Source organism: Labrus mixtus, chromosome 6, assembly GCF_963584025.1.
Source record: "Labrus mixtus chromosome 6, fLabMix1.1, whole genome shotgun sequence".
Classification (NCBI taxonomy): Eukaryota; Metazoa; Chordata; class Actinopteri; order Labriformes; family Labridae; genus Labrus; species Labrus mixtus.
In genome coordinates, this window is record NC_083617.1 from 7,043,590 (window position 1) to 7,061,309 (window position 17,720).

General features: G+C 40.6%; 1 protein-coding gene across 5 annotated transcripts in view; it reads left to right on the forward strand.

Annotated features, from left to right (window-relative positions):
• Nucleotides 1–17,720, forward strand: part of LOC132975284 (Kv channel-interacting protein 2-like) — a 115,293-nt gene that overhangs the window by 95,348 nt on the left and 2,225 nt on the right. For 3 of the 5 annotated variants that reach the window (XM_061039743.1, XM_061039742.1, XM_061039741.1), the window contains 6 exons: nt 16,015–16,139; nt 16,301–16,370; nt 16,771–16,841; nt 17,033–17,140; nt 17,392–17,496; nt 17,626–17,688. In XM_061039743.1, the coding sequence (XP_060895726.1) occupies nt 16,015–16,139; nt 16,301–16,370; nt 16,771–16,841; nt 17,033–17,140; nt 17,392–17,496; nt 17,626–17,688 (542 nt within the window). Of the gene's footprint in view, nt 1–8,896; nt 9,834–14,522; nt 14,626–16,014; nt 16,140–16,300; nt 16,371–16,770; nt 16,842–17,032; nt 17,141–17,391; nt 17,497–17,625; nt 17,689–17,720 lie in introns of those variants that run through there. The other 2 variants (XM_061039739.1, XM_061039740.1) reach the window with 2 other exon arrangements.

The following is a 17,720-nucleotide window of genomic DNA, read 5'->3' on the forward strand; positions in this document are numbered from 1 at the left end:
GAAAGAGAGAGATAAGTGCAGGTAAATTGCTAAGTGGTCAGCAGAGGACCCATTTATGTCCAAGCTCACGCACACTCACTCACTCACTCACACACACACACACACACACACACACACACACACACAGGCAAAAGCCATCTACCTTCATAGTAATTGCCCTTCAATGGACAGACACACAAAGTGGAATGCGTTGTGCAGGTGTGTGTTTTTTAGCTCACTTTTTAGCTGACCCGCCCCCTAGTCTACCTCATCTTGTTTGTTCCATACAGTACAAGAACAATGAGGGCAAAGCATCTAAGGACACCCAATAACAGCAGTTTATCAAATAGTAACGTCAGGTTTTTCTGAAAGAACAAAATCATTTTCTACAGGCTTTGCTGTGTGTAGTACCAAGCTCTTAAAATATGTATAGAAATGTCTGGAAACCTGATTTCTTGCCACATGTCAAGCTCCATGGACCACTGTGTCTGGGATCTCTTATGGGTCCGAATGTCCTGAATTTAAACAGCTATTTATCCTTTAACTCCTGTTTCTGTCATTTCCTCTTCTGAAGGCAGCCATGTTTCAAGCGGTTTTGCTACTCATTCAGTCAGAGGGGGCGTGTCTATGTGGAAGAGTGACGTTAATGCATACCCTCTAGAGTGCCTTAACCCCAAAACGGATACATAATGTCATGTAAAGCTTTGTAGTTTCTGTGAAAAGTGAATTGTTCAAGGTTAAGCTACGATCTAAGGAGACATGAGTCCACTCTTAAAGGGAAAGTTGAATCACGTGCCAGTGGCTTGGACATTTTAGATTCTATCAGAAGTTTGGACAACAAGTATCCTGGTTGTGGAAACTTAAACAGTAATGAAACTGCAGAGTGTGGAGGAGACTGTCCTTGTTGTCCTTGTCTGAGGCTCTTTCTCTTACTGCCTCTGTGATGACCAGCCAGCGGAGAGATGAGAGCCGGCAGGATCAGACGGAGGATATTTAATACACAACTCTCTCTCTCTCTCTCTCTCTCTCTCTCTCTCTCTATCCTCCACCATTCCTCTCTTCCTGCTCCTCGCTCATTCTCCATTTGTTTCTTTCAGCGCCTCTGCTGTCACTGTCTGGCTCCCCTTCTCTCGATGTGTCTGTAACAGCTGTGAGTGTGTGTGTGTGTGTGTGTGTGTGTGTGTGTGTGTGTGTGTGTGTGTGTGTGGGAGAGACTCTAAAGGTATGGCAGGTGCTCAGAGGAAAAAAAAGAACAGAAGTTTTTGATGTTTTATTCCTGTTTTTCCTGACACGTCTGCAGAAAGATGATAACATTGAGCGCAAACTAACGACTTTACAAAGCGTGCATGCACACGTGTCCTTGGAAACATCCATGGCTGACTTATTAGAGTTAGAAGATTTGCATAAACACAGCTTAATCTTGTGTCTGAAGGCCTTTTTTTTTCTGTGCGCAGCTTAACCCATGAATGTTCTCGAAGTTTTTAGCGTCCCCCCTCCCTCTTCTGTCAATAATGCCACAACAATGTGCTTCACTTGACCAAGTACTACTTCATTAGATATGTTTGCCATGTTGGATTAAAGCAGCCACATTTCTATGTAAAGCACACAATGGGTTAAAATATGATTTGGAGTTGGCTGTTTAAAAGTGAATGATGTGCAGCTGGACTTTGTCATGGCTATTTCAAATAAACAATAACATATTTATGCATTAATAGCAGGCTCATGAGTAAATGGTAAATGGTAAACTTGAGCTTATATAGGGCTTTTCTAGTCTTCTGACTACTCAAAGCACTTTTACACCACATATCACACCAACACATTCACACACCGATGGCAGTGGTTGCTATGTAGTGAGACCATCAGAAGTAACCAACCCCATTCATAGGCATTTATACACCACTAACGAAGCAGCGGGAGATATTTGGGGTTAAGTGTCTTGCCCCAGGACACATCGGACATGGGGCTGCAGGAGCTGGGGATCGAGCCCTCGACCTTCCTGTTGAGAGACGAGGACTCTAACAACTGGGCCACAGCTGCCCCCTGACAAGCACGGTACAGAATATCAATACAGCAATATATCATAGCCCTGACTCATGTAACACCGTTATTATATATTATATATAACCAGGCTGTGAACATGTTTTGTTTTGCTTAAAAATTGGCATTTTAATAATTAATTTGAATATTGGTTTGCACCCACAGACCCGCAGAGGTGCAACCGATAGGCACAAGGAAGTCATTGTGCTGATTGTACATGAATGTACATTAAAGTATTATTGATGTGAACAGACTAAGGACTGAACATTGAAGTTTGTAGTGACTCATTCAAAGAATTTAATAGAGAAAAGTCTGATTTCTGGCTTTCTGCACAGAAGCCTCGCAGCAGGATTCACTAGAATAAAACATTAATGTTGGGCAGACAGTGGCTATTATTCACCCTGCTTTACAACAACAAAGAGAGGCTACAGGCTGCTGTCAGTCTGACATTGATTTACTGCCAATTTGCTCACCATTCATGGCTGAATCCCAATAAACGTTTATTAGAACTTTCCTTTATGCTTCTTAAAGCTGCTGGAGTTTTAAATATTTGTGTGACAACAAATGTTTTAGTACGGCTGGAAACGGTGTTAGATTAATCTGTAATTTAGCCGCTTTGACATGAATTCCCCCTTAAGATTCGTCGTAATGGTCTTTTTAACAGAAAATCTTTCAAGCAAACCTTCAGAGGGCTGCAGTGCAGACCCTGTTAGCTCGCTGGAATATTTATTTTCCTTCAGTATCGACCCAGGTTCAGGATGTTTACCTGATTTGGCTCCTGGCAGGAAAAAGCAGAGCAGAGTGTTTATGATTTGATGGAAATAAGTGTGAGCTTGTGAGGATTGTTGTGAGCGATGCAAATCCAATTTAGATTGACTGCTGTACACTCAAAAACACAGGACGCATTTTTAAAAGCATGACTGCAGCTGAGTGTCAGAATGAAGGTTCAAAGTACACCATCTCTGGAGCTGTGTGGTCTGCTTAGGCTTTGGATATATCTGAAACATAATAGCAAACATGAGCTTTACTGTCTCTTCCATTTTTATGTGTGTGTGTGTGTGTTTGAGAGATAGAGAGAGAGTGTGTGTGTGAGATTGTTAATGGTTTGTGATCTTTCATTACCCTCCCACTGTTTGCCCGGTCTCTGGAGTAGAATTTAAATGAGGGACAATAACAAAGAGAAAGAGAGAGAATAACAAGAGGTTAACAGCAGTTGAAGTGCCAGGATGCTAACTGCATGTCTTACATTGCACTGCCCCCTTCAGGTGAGGCAGTTAATTGCAGCTTGGGAAGGTTGGAGGTTTGAAGCCTCAGTGTTTGTTAACCCAAGAAATTGAAAAAAATAAGCTAAATAAAAAATCAACAGTTATTGTAACAGTAAAAATAAAACATTTAAATGTCCCTTTGGTATGCATTCAATGCATTTAATGTGTCTTTCTCCTGTTACAGTTGTTGTCATTCCTTCTTAGCTAGATTGAACAGTTATAATATAGAAATATACAGAAAAATAAAAATACAAAATAGTTATTAAAAATACATAAAGAACACAGATTCTAATATGCAGTGATAAATAATAACTATACACTTATTTTTCCATTTGTCCCCTCTTCCCTTCAAGTTTCCACGACCCCCCATGTTCCCCCTGGTGACTCCCATGGGGGTTAGGACCCCCACTTAAAAAAACACTAATCACAATCATTGTGCTCGGCTTCTTTCTATGTATCTGGCTGAAAATTGTTGAACTTGGTTTTAAGCCATTGATCAAGAAACACCTGTTGGTACACCTCAACTCTGCAAGTAAAAACTGATAATCACTGTAATAAACTATAAATAAAAATCAATTTGGTCTTGTTTGTCAAAACCTCTCTGATGCGATGGATTATGTGCATTTAAAAAAAAAACACTGTTTATGAGCAGTTCCTCTCAAAGTTATTTTGAAAGGACCCAGCCTCATTAGCATGGAACTGTTTTTGTCCCGCGTTGCTGAATTAAAAATATCCTCAAAAGCTAATGATCTATGCAAATGGATCTCTGCGTTCACTTATTTAATTGAAAAAACACTAGCTAAATTTTGAGCACCATTTATCAATGACCTCCTCTGTGTCTCCCTTGCTGCGAGCATTTAGACACACACACACACACACACACACACACACACACACTCCTATCTGTTAGACATTTTAATCAGTTTTGAGGGGAATAATTGCTCAGGTAGATGTCTAAATATGGAGAGATTTCAATTACTGTGTGTCTGGCTTCAGGCAAAATACGTCTCAGAGACTAATCAACTAAGTCTAATTAGCCTAATATTTTATTACAAGTTTGTGTGTGAGCATGTGAGTGTGTGAAGGTGTTAGCAACTACAGTACATTAGGAATAAAGCAAGGGAATAACCGAATATTACAGTAAGAGGAGAACATCTCTTGGGATAGATTTCAGATGTTGCCTCCTCATGCGTGCTGCCTGTCAACCAGGCTAAATTAAGCTCCCGTGGTTCATCTGTGATTCCTCCATGCCCTGAAGGATCCTCATCATTTAACACGGGGAAGTAGAAACATCTGAGGAACTTTACTGGAAGCGATTTTTTAAAAACGCCACTACTGGCATGCTAATTATACTACACAGTCTCAATTTCATCAACAGCATTGGCGGCCATGCAAAGTCAGGAAAGACGGTCTCCCTGATTAGTTTCTCAAATAGGTAAAAGAGGCCAGCTGGTGAGCCACACCGGGATGGCCATCTTCTTCTTTGTAGCTTTTTCACTCGTCTTGACAATAAATGGTTCCTCCATATAAATTGCATCTGCACGTGGTTCTTTTTTTGAGCAAGGTTTCAAATGTTTAAGGTTGATCCGGATGTTATCCTTGAAACACTATTCTGGCTTCATGGTACTCACTGGTCAGAATTTAGCTCTGAGTCTGTAGATCTCGGTACCCAGTTGGAGCCCTTGAGAACACTGTTAATGCTTCTCTTTTTCCAGCTTTTTTTTTTTTTTTGGAAGCATCCCTGGTGGTAGGCTTTAGTGACTCTTCATCACTGTGAGTAAGATAACTGCCTCGACCAGCAGTTTTCACATAGGATAGAGGACTCTTTAACAGAACTTTGCAAAAGCAATGCTGAAAGAAGCAGATATGAATGTGTACCTCACTGTCCACCTGCCCTTAAGGAGATGGGACTTTTACAGCAGGGGAGCTGGTCCACATTTACTTTATTTATCAATTTTTATCAGCAGGGGTGTAAGGGAGTCGCAAGTTGGAATTTTTGAGGTTAGCCGACTTCACGATCAAATGTTGTAAACCTTGAAACCTGTTATTTATATTTCAAACATTTTAGGCTGGCAATGATGCTGTAACGCAGCTGCCTACCACTAGCCAAAACTGTAGCTTCAGTTAATGGCTACTACCATATTGCTCTACTACCCAGATGTAAACCAGCGTAGCAGATTGCATCTCGTAGCACGAAGAGGTTTGGCAGTTTTTTGATCTAAAAATGAAAATTAAGTTGTTAGCAGTCTGTATATTTGCACACTTGACTGCTATTTTTTATAATAATCCTTTATTTATCTATCATACTATGCACTGGCAGAGCTAGTGTTTTGTACTGTTATCTATGAGTAACAGCTACTTATGCACATGGACCATCCATACCACTTTTTTTATCCTGGCTATGTATTGTGGGCTCATGTTTTTTGTATGGGTGGGATATGTGTGTATATATGTGTTGTGTGTTTGTATGTATGCTGGCTGCTGGAACACCTACATTTCTCTGCTGGGATGAATAAAGTATATCTTATCTTATCATAAAACCATTCGATCAGAACAAAATGAAACCAGCACATGCAGTTGGGCGTTAAGGAGGGCTGGAGGCTTGATGTGCTAGCACTGCTAACTGTAGCCACTCGACCATTTTAACATTGTGTATTCACAATCACTGTGATCTCGTGTTTAGCCATGTTAAATTATTATTGCTCAATTTTGACTGTTGTTGGAGTGTGTTCTTACCTTGTGTCTAAAATTAGTCACCAGGAACATCAATAGTTTGAAGATCTGAAGATCCCATCAGACTCATCTGCACTTTGGTTCTAGCGCTAATTCGCGAGTGTTAGCATGCTAATACGTCATACCAAGATTTTTTTTTTGGGCCTTATTTCATTTTTAAGCAATTCCTTAGTTCATCTGGACAAATAGTCATTTAAATTATGTTGAAACAAAAGTCATGTTAAGTTTGGACTATTAAAAAAACTTTCCTTTTAACCAGGTTTAACTCCCCAGGGTTTTACATCAACCCTCCACAGACATCCTTTTATTCTCCACAACAAACCAACCAGTGCATACGTGGAAACAATCGTGTCAATAATTAGAAATATAACAAGCTGCCAGAGGTCAGTACCTTACAGTAGTGTCTGATCAATACTTTTAGGAAAGAAGCAAAGTCAAATGGGAGACTTTTTATTTGCAGTGTATTTGATCTTACACTTCTGTCTCAGTGTACCAAAGATGTCCTAATTGTCCTAAAAGAGATGACGACAAATAGGCCCAACCAGACTTTATCTCTCCCGCTTTCATCCTTGATTTGTGTCTCCGACAGCAGACTGTGTTTGAGAATTTACTGTCCTGAATATGTCACTGTATTCAGGAATTTATGTAGCCTGTTTAATCTATCATGCCCATAAATTAATGCAAAATATTGTTAAGCATAACTTAATGTAGATTTGAAATCTCAATAGCTGACCGGCTGTGAAGTAATCCTTTTAATTTATTCCTTTAACGACCGTTTCTGATGATCATTTGCCCCTTAGTGATCTCATCTTACCATAAATGGTTTTTTTTATGATAATGTCTGGTCTTTTAGTGCCATTAGAAGCCCTCTAGATCTCCCTTATTGCACTTGACCACCACAGTTGACTCTCTGTGAACATTAAATGACGGTGATCCATTGTTGCCCTCTTTGAATGTTCTGGCCGTACTTTCTGACTTTGAACATGAACTCAGGCTGCAACTGCAAAGTTAATGCTTGTTGTCATTTACCAAAGAGCATGAGTCTGCCTCTGATTAAGTGCTGGTTGTTCAGTCTCAAGAGGCTGCTCTAAGATGTGCTCTCCCCGAGGATCGGAAGCAAAACTGTGGCTCCAGGTCTCATTTTGGCTCTGAGAATCATTAATCACACGGCTGACAGATCAAGCCCTCTGTAAACTCCTGCAGCTTTATCCTCCTCTTCATCTTCTGTTTCTCTGTGTCCGACAGAAAACTGACCTGCTCACACTGACCTGCTCACAGGCACAGACACACACACCCACATACTCATAAACAATCCAATTTGGGAGACAAAATGATGCTTTTAGAGTGCTTGGGACTAAATAGTCTTACCTCTTATTATCTGTATCTCTTTTTTAATATTGGAAATAGAGAAGAGGATGAAAGTGATGGAAGACTTTGAAGCCAAGGGTTGTCACTTACCACTTGAGATGAAGTCTAGCTCTCTTATTAAGGGATGCACTGAGCCAACGTATTGTCTCTCAAAACAAATTCCAGATGAAGAAGAACAAAGGCATCAGTCATTCCCACAAATGCCCCCTTAACAATATGTTTCAGTTTGAGTGACAAACCACAAGGGTATGTATAGTTTTTCAATTACTGGTGTTTGTTTGGAGTTAAGTGGAAGCTGTTGCTGCAATTATTGTCTTCCATTTCCTATACCAAAAAGGCCGAGTGACCCTTGGAGACAGTCTCCTTATCAAATCCAAACTAAACTATGTAGTTATTATGTTTAAACTTCATCCATGCTCTTATCCGAGGATATACTTCCCTAAACTTAACCTCAGCCATATTGAATCATGCCATTAATCCCATCTTCTGACACCTACCAATAGTGGTTTAGGCTTTAAAAATAACATAAGATAAAATGTCCATCCTGCTTATGGTGTAGTTCATTAAGAGGTATCATTATTAATTTCTGTGTGCTTCATAGCCGGCTAATACCTCCTCACAGTAGATTTTAAGGATTTCAGTAAAAGCCCCACGGTAGATGTACTACTTTCTCAACCTTTAGAGTCGTCTTGAATTTCCCCAAAGTAAAAAGAGTCTTTGGATCCGTAGCCCTATTCAGACTGTGACATTTCGCCTTCAATCTGAATGTCACTGAGGCGTAATGGGGGGGATGAAGTCTTTGGCGGTAGTAACAGAGGCATTACAGACGCGATACAGGATCAGCTGAGCCAGCGGGGGAACACAGCGCTGTGTGTGTGTGTGTGCATGTCTGACTGTGTGTGTGTGTGTGTGTGTGTGTGTGTATGTGGAGCTCTCGCTTTGCCACGCTTCCAAAACGCCGATATTACACCATTGTGGAATCGAAATGAGTTTCCAAAGATATGATGACGGCTGAGCTTAGTTACAGCACAGCAGACTGAAAAGGGTTAAAGTTTTCTTTCTGCTCCTGCTTAGCACATCAGTGCCTCCCTACTCACATTTGGAATCCCAGCTCAAAAGTATATTTCAGAGTGAGATTTTTTCCTTCCAGTTCTTCAGAGATTGCATCTGTCAGTGTTCCAGATGTGACATCTATACCCCATCCCATCTGAAAGATTCCCCACTGTGCTCGATGCATATGCAAAACATGCTATAGCCAGATATCACCTCCAGGCTGCTGCTGCTGCTCTCTCTCTCTCTCTCTCTCTCTCTCTGTCTGTGTGTGTGTGTGTGTGTGTGTGTGTGTGTGTGTGTGTGTGTGTGTGTGTGTGTGTGTGTGTGTGTGTGTGTGTGTGTGTGTGTGTGTGTGTGTGTGTGTGTGTGTGTGTGTGTGTGTGTGTGTCTGTGTGTGTACACTCAGGGGAAATTGCCACATCTGCCAGTTTGTCCACAGTAGCCGCAGGGTCAGATGCTCCTCCCTTCTGTTACTTTCTCCTCTTCTTCTCCTAAATTTGTCCTTAATTGTGGTGATTTGTTTTTGAATATATACCCCTGGTTGTGATTATTTCCCTCTTTAACAATTCCCTTTTGCCCCTCCTCTTTTAATATCTCACCTACCAATTCATTCTTCTCATTCGTCTCTCGTGTGTCCCCTCTTTTCTGTTCCCCCTCTCACCCTTCAAGTAGTTATTCCTCCCTCCTCCTTCCTTCTTCCGTCTCCCCCTCCTCTTTTCTTCCTTCACTCAGCCCCATCACTGACCCAATTAAAGATAGGGAGGGACACCGCAGGAGAGAGACGGAGGTAAGGAGAGAAAGAGAGGGAGGACAGGCAGCGAGAGTAGACAGAGAGAGAGTTTGAGAGTCAGTGGCTGGAAGAAGAAAAAAAAAGCAGAAAGAGTCTGAAAACAATTGCAGCCAACCTGCCAGGACACACATGGTTTATTGTCCGAACTTCACCAGGAACTTTAACAGCATTTGACAGACTCGGAGGTGGCGGGGGTGGAGCAGCAAGCCGGCAGTCTCGCTGCCACGCAGTTAACGCTCTGGATGAAGAAACGAGGAGAATAACAATCTACCTTCTGTGAAGAAAGCAGGCGAGGAGCCGTGCGGAGTGAGGATGCCTGAATACCACCGGCACATAGAGGGAGGCTGAGAGGAGAGGCTGAAGAGACGAAGACGGTGCATTCTTGGTTGGAGCTGAGGGGGGGGGAAGTGGTTGCCCTGGGGCGAGAGAAAGATTTTTTGGTGTGAGAGAGAGAGAGAGAAGGGGGGAAAGGATGCATCTGTTCTTCCGAGACAAGTGGGAGTTGGAGGGGCTGCAGACTGTTGGCATTCTGCTGGTGGTCTGCAGCTCCCTCAAACTGATGCACTTTCTGGGGCTTATCGACCTTTCAACGCCAGGTGAGATGGATGGTAAGAGAGCTAGAGACGGGCACGGACTGTGAAGTGAAAATGATGAATATGGTGAGAGATAATGGGAGGAGTACTCTCTATAGAAAAGAAGGGAGGGGGTGTGTCTACATGTTGGTTTGTTTGTGTTTATCAGGATAAAACATAAAGTAGTCTGTCCTAATTGTCTCACTAAATAGCCGTCACATTTGTCACACCTATTTATGGTACTGAGAAGTGTGTGTGTGGCTGTGTATGACTTTGTGTCACATTGCTGTGTGTGTTAGAGTGTGTGCATGTGGTTGTGTGTGTGTGTGTGTGTGTGTGTGTGTGTGTGTGTGTGTGTGTGTGTGTTTGGTTTTGTCTGAGACTTTAATACTGAAGCACATATCGTGTGTCAATACGTTTCTAACTTACATACACGTGCAGCAAGCTAAAACTGAGGATTATGCTGCATATATTTCAGTGAAAGACACACAACTAAAAATAGAAAAACATAATTGTAGGCCCATCCAAACTGGAAAAAATGTAATCTTTGAAATTGCTCTCCCTTGATGATGATGATGATGATGATGATGATGATGATGATGATATATTCAAATATTCAGTTTATACAATATCTAAATAATTCTGTATGATCGTTTAATTTTCAGAAAATTCAACTATAAGTAAGATGTGTTTGTATTTTTGGCTAAAGGGATATTCCACCGATTTTTGGCATTACCAACATGTTGCTCGTCATGAAGAGTTTTGCAGCTCAGTATCTCCTGTGCTCTTAAGATTCCTAAGTCCTAAAAGACTACTCCTGGTTTTGTCACAATTTGTTTTTATCAAATTTGAAGCTTGGCTGGTTGCACTCTTTCATTTGGCCATTTTGAATTAGTAATCATAGTAAAGGAAATGTAGAGGTAGAAAATGTGGACATGCTACAGAGCTTCTTGACTAGAATCAAATTGGCATTTTTCAATGACTGGCATCTTAACCACAAGGCCAACCCATGGCCCAACGTTTAAAAGGAAAGCAGAAGAACCATTAACCAGACAGGTAGAAGTTCTGTGTTATGGGCAATGTAGTGTTTTAAGATCTTAAGGCATATGTAGTGGAAAAAATCAGAGAACATATCAGCACTTGCTGCATAGCTTTTGATTAATCTTTTCTTTTTTGGCTTTTGTGAGTCCCCCAAACTTTATTTATGTGCAATTTTTAGTAGCTGGAGTGCAGAAGAGTGAAGCTAGGCAGGAGAAGTGGGAGAAGATAAATGACATTAGGTGGGTCCCAGACCTCATTGAAAAACCAGTCATACAAAGAACTGAACCAGCATGCATTAAAGATTCAAGTTAATGACAATTTTTTTGGAAAACTGCACCTGAATTCTCTGAAGCAGTTCTGCACCTCTCATCAGGTTCAATGCTGCATTTGCACCATCAGTTTGGTTCACCATCAGCAGTCGAGTGTATCACTGTGACTCCTTACCGTAACATGTTTGCTGTCTTCATTTTCATTTAGGGATTTCATGGTTTCATTGTTCCTTGAGAAAATCCTCAGATCTCTTGGGTTTGTGAAAAGCAAAGCTCCTTCAGACGTTATATTGGCAAAAAATGCTTTGCCATCAGGCTAAAAATAGACCTGTTTTTCTTATATCCTGAAGAGCTGTGATGGTGTGTCAGTGTACCCTGGGGGGGACACTGTTGAACTCTAATTGCACAATAACTACATGACACTCTTAAGTAAGAATGTAATGAAGCTGCACGGCTGCAGAAAAACCCAGACAGTGTCTTCCTGCCTGAAGAGGTGCAGACAGTTTCCATCTTTCTGTCTATTCAGCGAGAATGAAAGAATTTCAGGTCTCATTGTTGGTGCCACTCAAAAAAACAATTTGAACTTCAAAGGAAGAGGATCTAAATGATCTCATGTTACTTTGAAAAGCCTAGTGAGGGCAGAAACCTTCTTTTTTTAACAAAGGTCTGTCTTCAACCAAATCCTTCTGTTACATGAAATGTGAGAGATACAACTGAGATATCAATTCCATATGAAGAGTTGTTTCTTAATTCTAAGTGGATGCTTTTTAAGTATACTTGGAAAAAAGCTGTGAAAGATGGATGGATGGATGGATTGATATTGTATTGATATGATACATTGCAATGCAATACGATACAATAGCAAAGGGAACAACACCGTACCATACCATACAGAAAACGAAGGATACGATACCAAACAATAGCATATAAGGTTAGATACGGTATGAAGAAAGATAGGCGAGTACAATACAAAATGATTGGCGGATAGACACAATATATTAGATACTACATGTTTAAATAGAGATTAATCGATATACGACACAAGGATAAATACGATCTCTATGATTCAAAGATAGTTGTATACAATACATGATTGATAAGGTCGAAGATAGATCCAGTAAATATGTTCTATAGTAAGTAGTGAGATGTTTTAGAAGCATGTTTCATGAAAATAGGGGCCCATAAAGAGTTGGGCTTGTGTGTTTGTGTGTGTGTGTGTGTGTGTGTGTGTGTGTGTGTGTGTGTGTGTGTCAAAGTCAGGTTAATTCCTCTGAGATATAACATCTCTATTCCAAAACAGACTTGTCCAAGACAGCCGGAGCACACTTTCTCAAAGGCATCACAACAAGCAGGAAATATCAGTAAAGTGCAAAATCACAGAGGAGAAAAAGCAGAGGAGATGGAGAGAGGCCTGTGAGATAGAGAGAGAGGAACGTCTCAGTCCTTAAAAGACGCATATCTAACAACCTGACAGTTTCAAGTAGATTTGACTTTCATGGTCCTTACAAGTATTTCAAGCTCCGTTTTCCATTCAGAGCAGAAGTCCTTTTTTGTTTTTGTTTTTAATCTATCTTCGTCTGAGCATTCAGAACAGACGTTTGAAATTAAATTTAGTTCACCCACACCCATAAACAATCTGCATCTGTAACACAATAATAATCAGATCTATGGGTCACTTCCTAGTTCTAACCCAGGCTTCTGTGATCAGTATCTTAGTACATGTATTTAATTATTATGGGACATAATGTTTACTACATGAAGCTTCTCCTACATCTTGACTTAACCACAGTAACAGTATTTGTATTGATTATGTACTAAGAAAACATGCAAAGACATTTTACAACATGATACATTCTTTATACAGTATTTCAGAATAAGAAAGTTACAACCTGACGTGGAAACAATCTCACCTCAAGGTCCATTGATAGATGTGCTGGAGCTTTTGATCATGTTTCCCACAGAGCAGCTTGAGCAGATTGAGTTACCTTGCTGTCGTCAATTTTTTGGCAAACTAAAAAGCAAAGCATAGTTAGATTTTTATCTTCCTTTACATCTGAAACAGTAACACTTTTCAAAACAAACTAATCCGATTCAAGCAAACCATTTTGGAGAGTTGTTCACTTATCTAATAGCTTCCTCCTCATCCAGTAACAACCAATAAGCAACCTCCGTTGTTTAAAAATGAACCTGATACGGAAGTGCAAACTCCTGCAGTTCTTCAAGTGTCCACTTGAGGCTGGCTGCAGAAACACCTGAAGTCACATACACACCCAGTCGAAAAAGTCATTTTTTACAGCAGAAATTAAAATGTTTGCAGCCTGGTTAAAAATAACTAATTGGTCTGATTAGCTCATGTCTCATACGACACACACTGTACGGGGGGTGAATTTTTGTAACTCATCCGTTTTAATTTTATAAAGGGTAAGAGTTATTCACAATAAGGCCTGCAAACCATATCACTGCACAATGAGACACCACCTTTCTTAATAAGTCCTCTGATTTGGTTGATATTAAAATGTGGTCACCTGTTTGGTCCATTTGGAAAAAGATAATGCACTTACTTAAAACACAGACCCTGCCCTGAGGCAGAGGGCTGGGCTTGTACTAGGCAGCTGTTTGCTTTTAATCTGGTATCCATTGGACAATGTTCTCTGCCTGCTCTGGCTCCAAATGACACCAGAGACTCGGGTCAGGAGCACCAGAGAAAACAGAGGTGACACATCACATAGGATAGATAGCTGTGAGGGGAGGTACTGTGGATCTACTGGTTTTCACCCCATCATGGCCTTCATCCCTCAGACTGCTGGGGTCCTGCTTAAAGGGGTACAGGGACTGTTACCATGGAAACTAGGAGGAAAAAGTAAGTAAAAGGGTCCATGTGTGCAAATGTGCCTGTCATTTCCACTGTGTGAAACACAGAAAAACGGGCATCATGAAATGTGTTTGCTTTGAGATGAAATGGCTCTACAGTATGCTGGTATTTGTGATGGGCTCTTTTTGAGGCGGTTTTTCATTACATTTGTCTGGAGAATGACTTCCTACTGTCACAAATTAAATCCTTGTTTAAGCCGATGGTGAATTAAAACTGTTGATGTTTAACTTGTCTCTTGAATTGATACTCTCAGCTGGTTTTTCACAGGGTTTGCTGAAAGCCGCATTGTGATATGAGCCAGTCTGATGAGGGATACTGTGTATTTCTAGGGTTCGCGCTGTTTTGTCGCTGTTTGGCAGTATCCACTGAATGGAGTGGTAGTTGTGGTCTCCCAGCGCTCAGCCAGGTCAGCAGGCATTTAACGGCATGATGTTGTTGCGTCTGTCCGTTGCATGGAGTTCAGGCATGTGTGTGTGTAACATTTGCAGACTTGTGTGTGTGTGCGCGTGCCTAACCTTTGTGATATATGGTTGGTGATTTCAGGTAATCCTTCCAACAGCCAAAGCAAAAAAACCATAAAGCAGCGATTCCTCAAGCTGCTGCCATGCTGCCAGCCCTCGGTTGCTCCCTCAATCAGTGAAAGCAAGTTCTCCTTTACTCTCTATGTACTCACTACTTTTACATGTGTCCTGCCTCTTCGGTGAATTGAGAAGATTCACCATTTAACCCACAAGTCACATCAAGAAACACAAAAGCACTCAAACTTTTTAAAACAGTATTTTGCTGCTAATGGGTCACACCTGTTTTCTCATGTTTTGATTTGAAGCGTGTGCTGTTCATGTTGGCAATATGGCACGTTTGTGTGTGCGTCTGTGTATGAGTGTGTGTGTAGCCTACTTACAGATAGGCTGATTTAAATTAAAGCAAGGTCAAAATAGTAGGTTTAAAGGTTTAAAAACGTTTTATGACACCCGCTGTGAGTTGACAGTTTTGTTTTGTATCGGTGGAAAACGCTATGGCCTTGCTACCATAGTTATTGTTGTTAGCCATCGATTTTAGCTAGCCTATCTGCTATCACCAAAGTTACAAGCCTGTTTAAGATTAAAGTGAGGTCAAAATAGTCGGTCATAAAAGTCTAAAACATTTAAACATGACATGCTATGAGTTGATAGTTCTTTTTTTAAATAAGCTATGTCTTAACTACACAGTTAGCTGTTTCTGTTAGCCATCCCTGTATCGCTGTCAGTAGCTTCTCCACCACAGTAGACTCTGCCACCTTCATAAATGTTGATATCTCACTTGCTCAACATAGGCTACTGTCTCCCCAGTTTTCTAAGTGTGCTTGAGTCATGGATTTGTATTTTTTACTGTTCAATAGTTAGCTTGGTAGCTTTTTTTAGATCCCTATCTCACTTATGGGCCAACACTTCCCCCAGATCGTCTCCAGAAAATTCTATTGCTGCGGAAACGTTTTGTGAGATTGGTACATTTCTCCAAGTCCTCTCCACTTTTATGTGTATAACATGTTGATCTTATTGATGATTTTCTAGCTTTGCACTGTTGCAGTTTTTTTTTTTTTTTTCATTTCATTTTTGGTCATTTTTTTTAGGTGAGGTTTAAGAGAGAAGCCCACAGTGGGTTTCTACCTCACCTGCACATGTGATTTATTTGTATTCACTTTTATTCTCCATCTGACTTTCTCAACATTTTGCAAATAAACTAAACTTAACCTCTTTGACAAGAAGAGCAGTAGCTTGGGCTGCAACAAAAAATGTGTTGAAATCTCTTGAGATTATAACCCAAATTTATGTGTAGAGAATTACTTTATGCTTTAGAATAACATAATAATGATTAAAATAGTAAATAAATGGCCTATATATCATTGAGCCCTGTGTAAAAATGATAAGGCTTTATCCTCAATGCTAATCCTGAGCTCATTTTCAACTTAATTACAACGAGGTCGTAACCACCCTGGAGGCTGTTGTGGGTGCACATATGATAAACGATGATTGACGCTGGTCTCTTTCTCCCACAGACAGCGTGGAGGATGACTTTGAGCTGTCCACTGTGTGTCATCGCCCTGAAAGCATGGACAAGCTGCAGGAGCAGACCAAGTTCACCAAGAAGGAGCTTCAAGTCCTTTACAGGGGCTTCAAAAATGTAGGTGTGGCCGAAGAAGACAATTACAAACCAGGAGTGACAACAGATAAACCTTAAAAATTGTAGATGCATCGTTGTGGTTGCAGTCTAGCGTGACCTGATGTTACCTTTATATCCTGTGCTAGATGGTAACTAATGAGTTTTCTTGATTTGTTTCCCAGGAGTGTCCGTGTGGTGTGGTTAATGAGGAGAACTTTAAGACCATTTACTCCCAGTTCTTTCCGCAGGGAGGTGAGTTGTCAACTCTTACCACTAAACCTGTAGATCTCCACCTTTTTCCATTATAGACTTTTATTCACACAACACTTTTTATCTTCATTTAGGTTAAAATGTAAATAATGTAGTTTATTTAACTGCAGAGCCTCACATAGAGCTTTTCATCATCACACTGAAATTAACATAATAAAGTCATTATAGATCTGCTCTGCTGAACTATTGTAAAGCACTGCAGAAAGTCAGGGCAATTTTTCATTTCATGATATTTAGCTTGATGAAATGTTAACCACTCGCCTCCAGTTTTATTTGAAATGATTCTCATTTCTTTGCTATATTTAGCTCGCCGCAAGTCCTAGCTGTTCAACATCACTGTTTGAGGGCATGCAGGTCACTGTAAGTCTCTATCTTTTTGCAGATTCAAGTATGTATGCACATTTCCTGTTTGAAGCCTTCGACACGGACAAGAACGGCTCCATTAGTTTTGAGGTGAGTCAATTATTCTATCAGCCTCCTTTTTAGAGATTAAAGAAAACATGTGATCCAGTGAAACTTGCTACCACAGCAGTGTCCATACAAATATGAACTCCCTCTAAATAGCTGCCAGCAGACATTAATGCCGTGTCAAGATCTAAGAGATGCCAAACACTGCAGTAAATTGTTTCCCCTTTCAATCTCAGGATTTTGTATTTGGCCTGTCTATCATATTGAGAGGGACCATTAATGACCGGTTAAACTGGGCGTTCAACCTCTATGACCTGAACAAGGACGGCTGCATCACCAAAGAGGTAACACACACGCACACACACACATGGACACACAGTTCTAACTTTTCTCTAAATTACTTGCCATAATGGCTTCTAATCAGGGCTGCAGCTACTAATGAGGACTACAAGGTCGTGTCCGTAATTTGTTAATTGTTCATTCAAATTTTTGGAGGAAATGAGGTTCAGAAATGAACTCCCCAGGACATTTATCACCGAGTGCATCACCTTTATATTTTAATATTGAGAACTCCCATTTGTTCTTCACTTCACAGGAAATGTTGGACATCATGAGGTCTATTTATGACATGATGGGGAAATACACATACCCCACTATGCAGGACGACGCTCCAAGAGATCATGTGGAAAGCTTCTTCCAGGTCAACATCAACAGTCCTCACTGTTTAGTACCACAGAAATATGACAGAGAGGAAGATTTGTATGAGAAAACAAAGTGCCAAAGTTTTAAAAAATACATAACTAAATATTTGGCTCACCTTTCTTTTCAGAAAATGGACCGGAATAAAGACGGGGTGGTCACCATAGACGAGTTCATTGAGTCTTGCAAAAAGGTAAGGAAGAAAAGCGGATTTTTCTTTCTTAA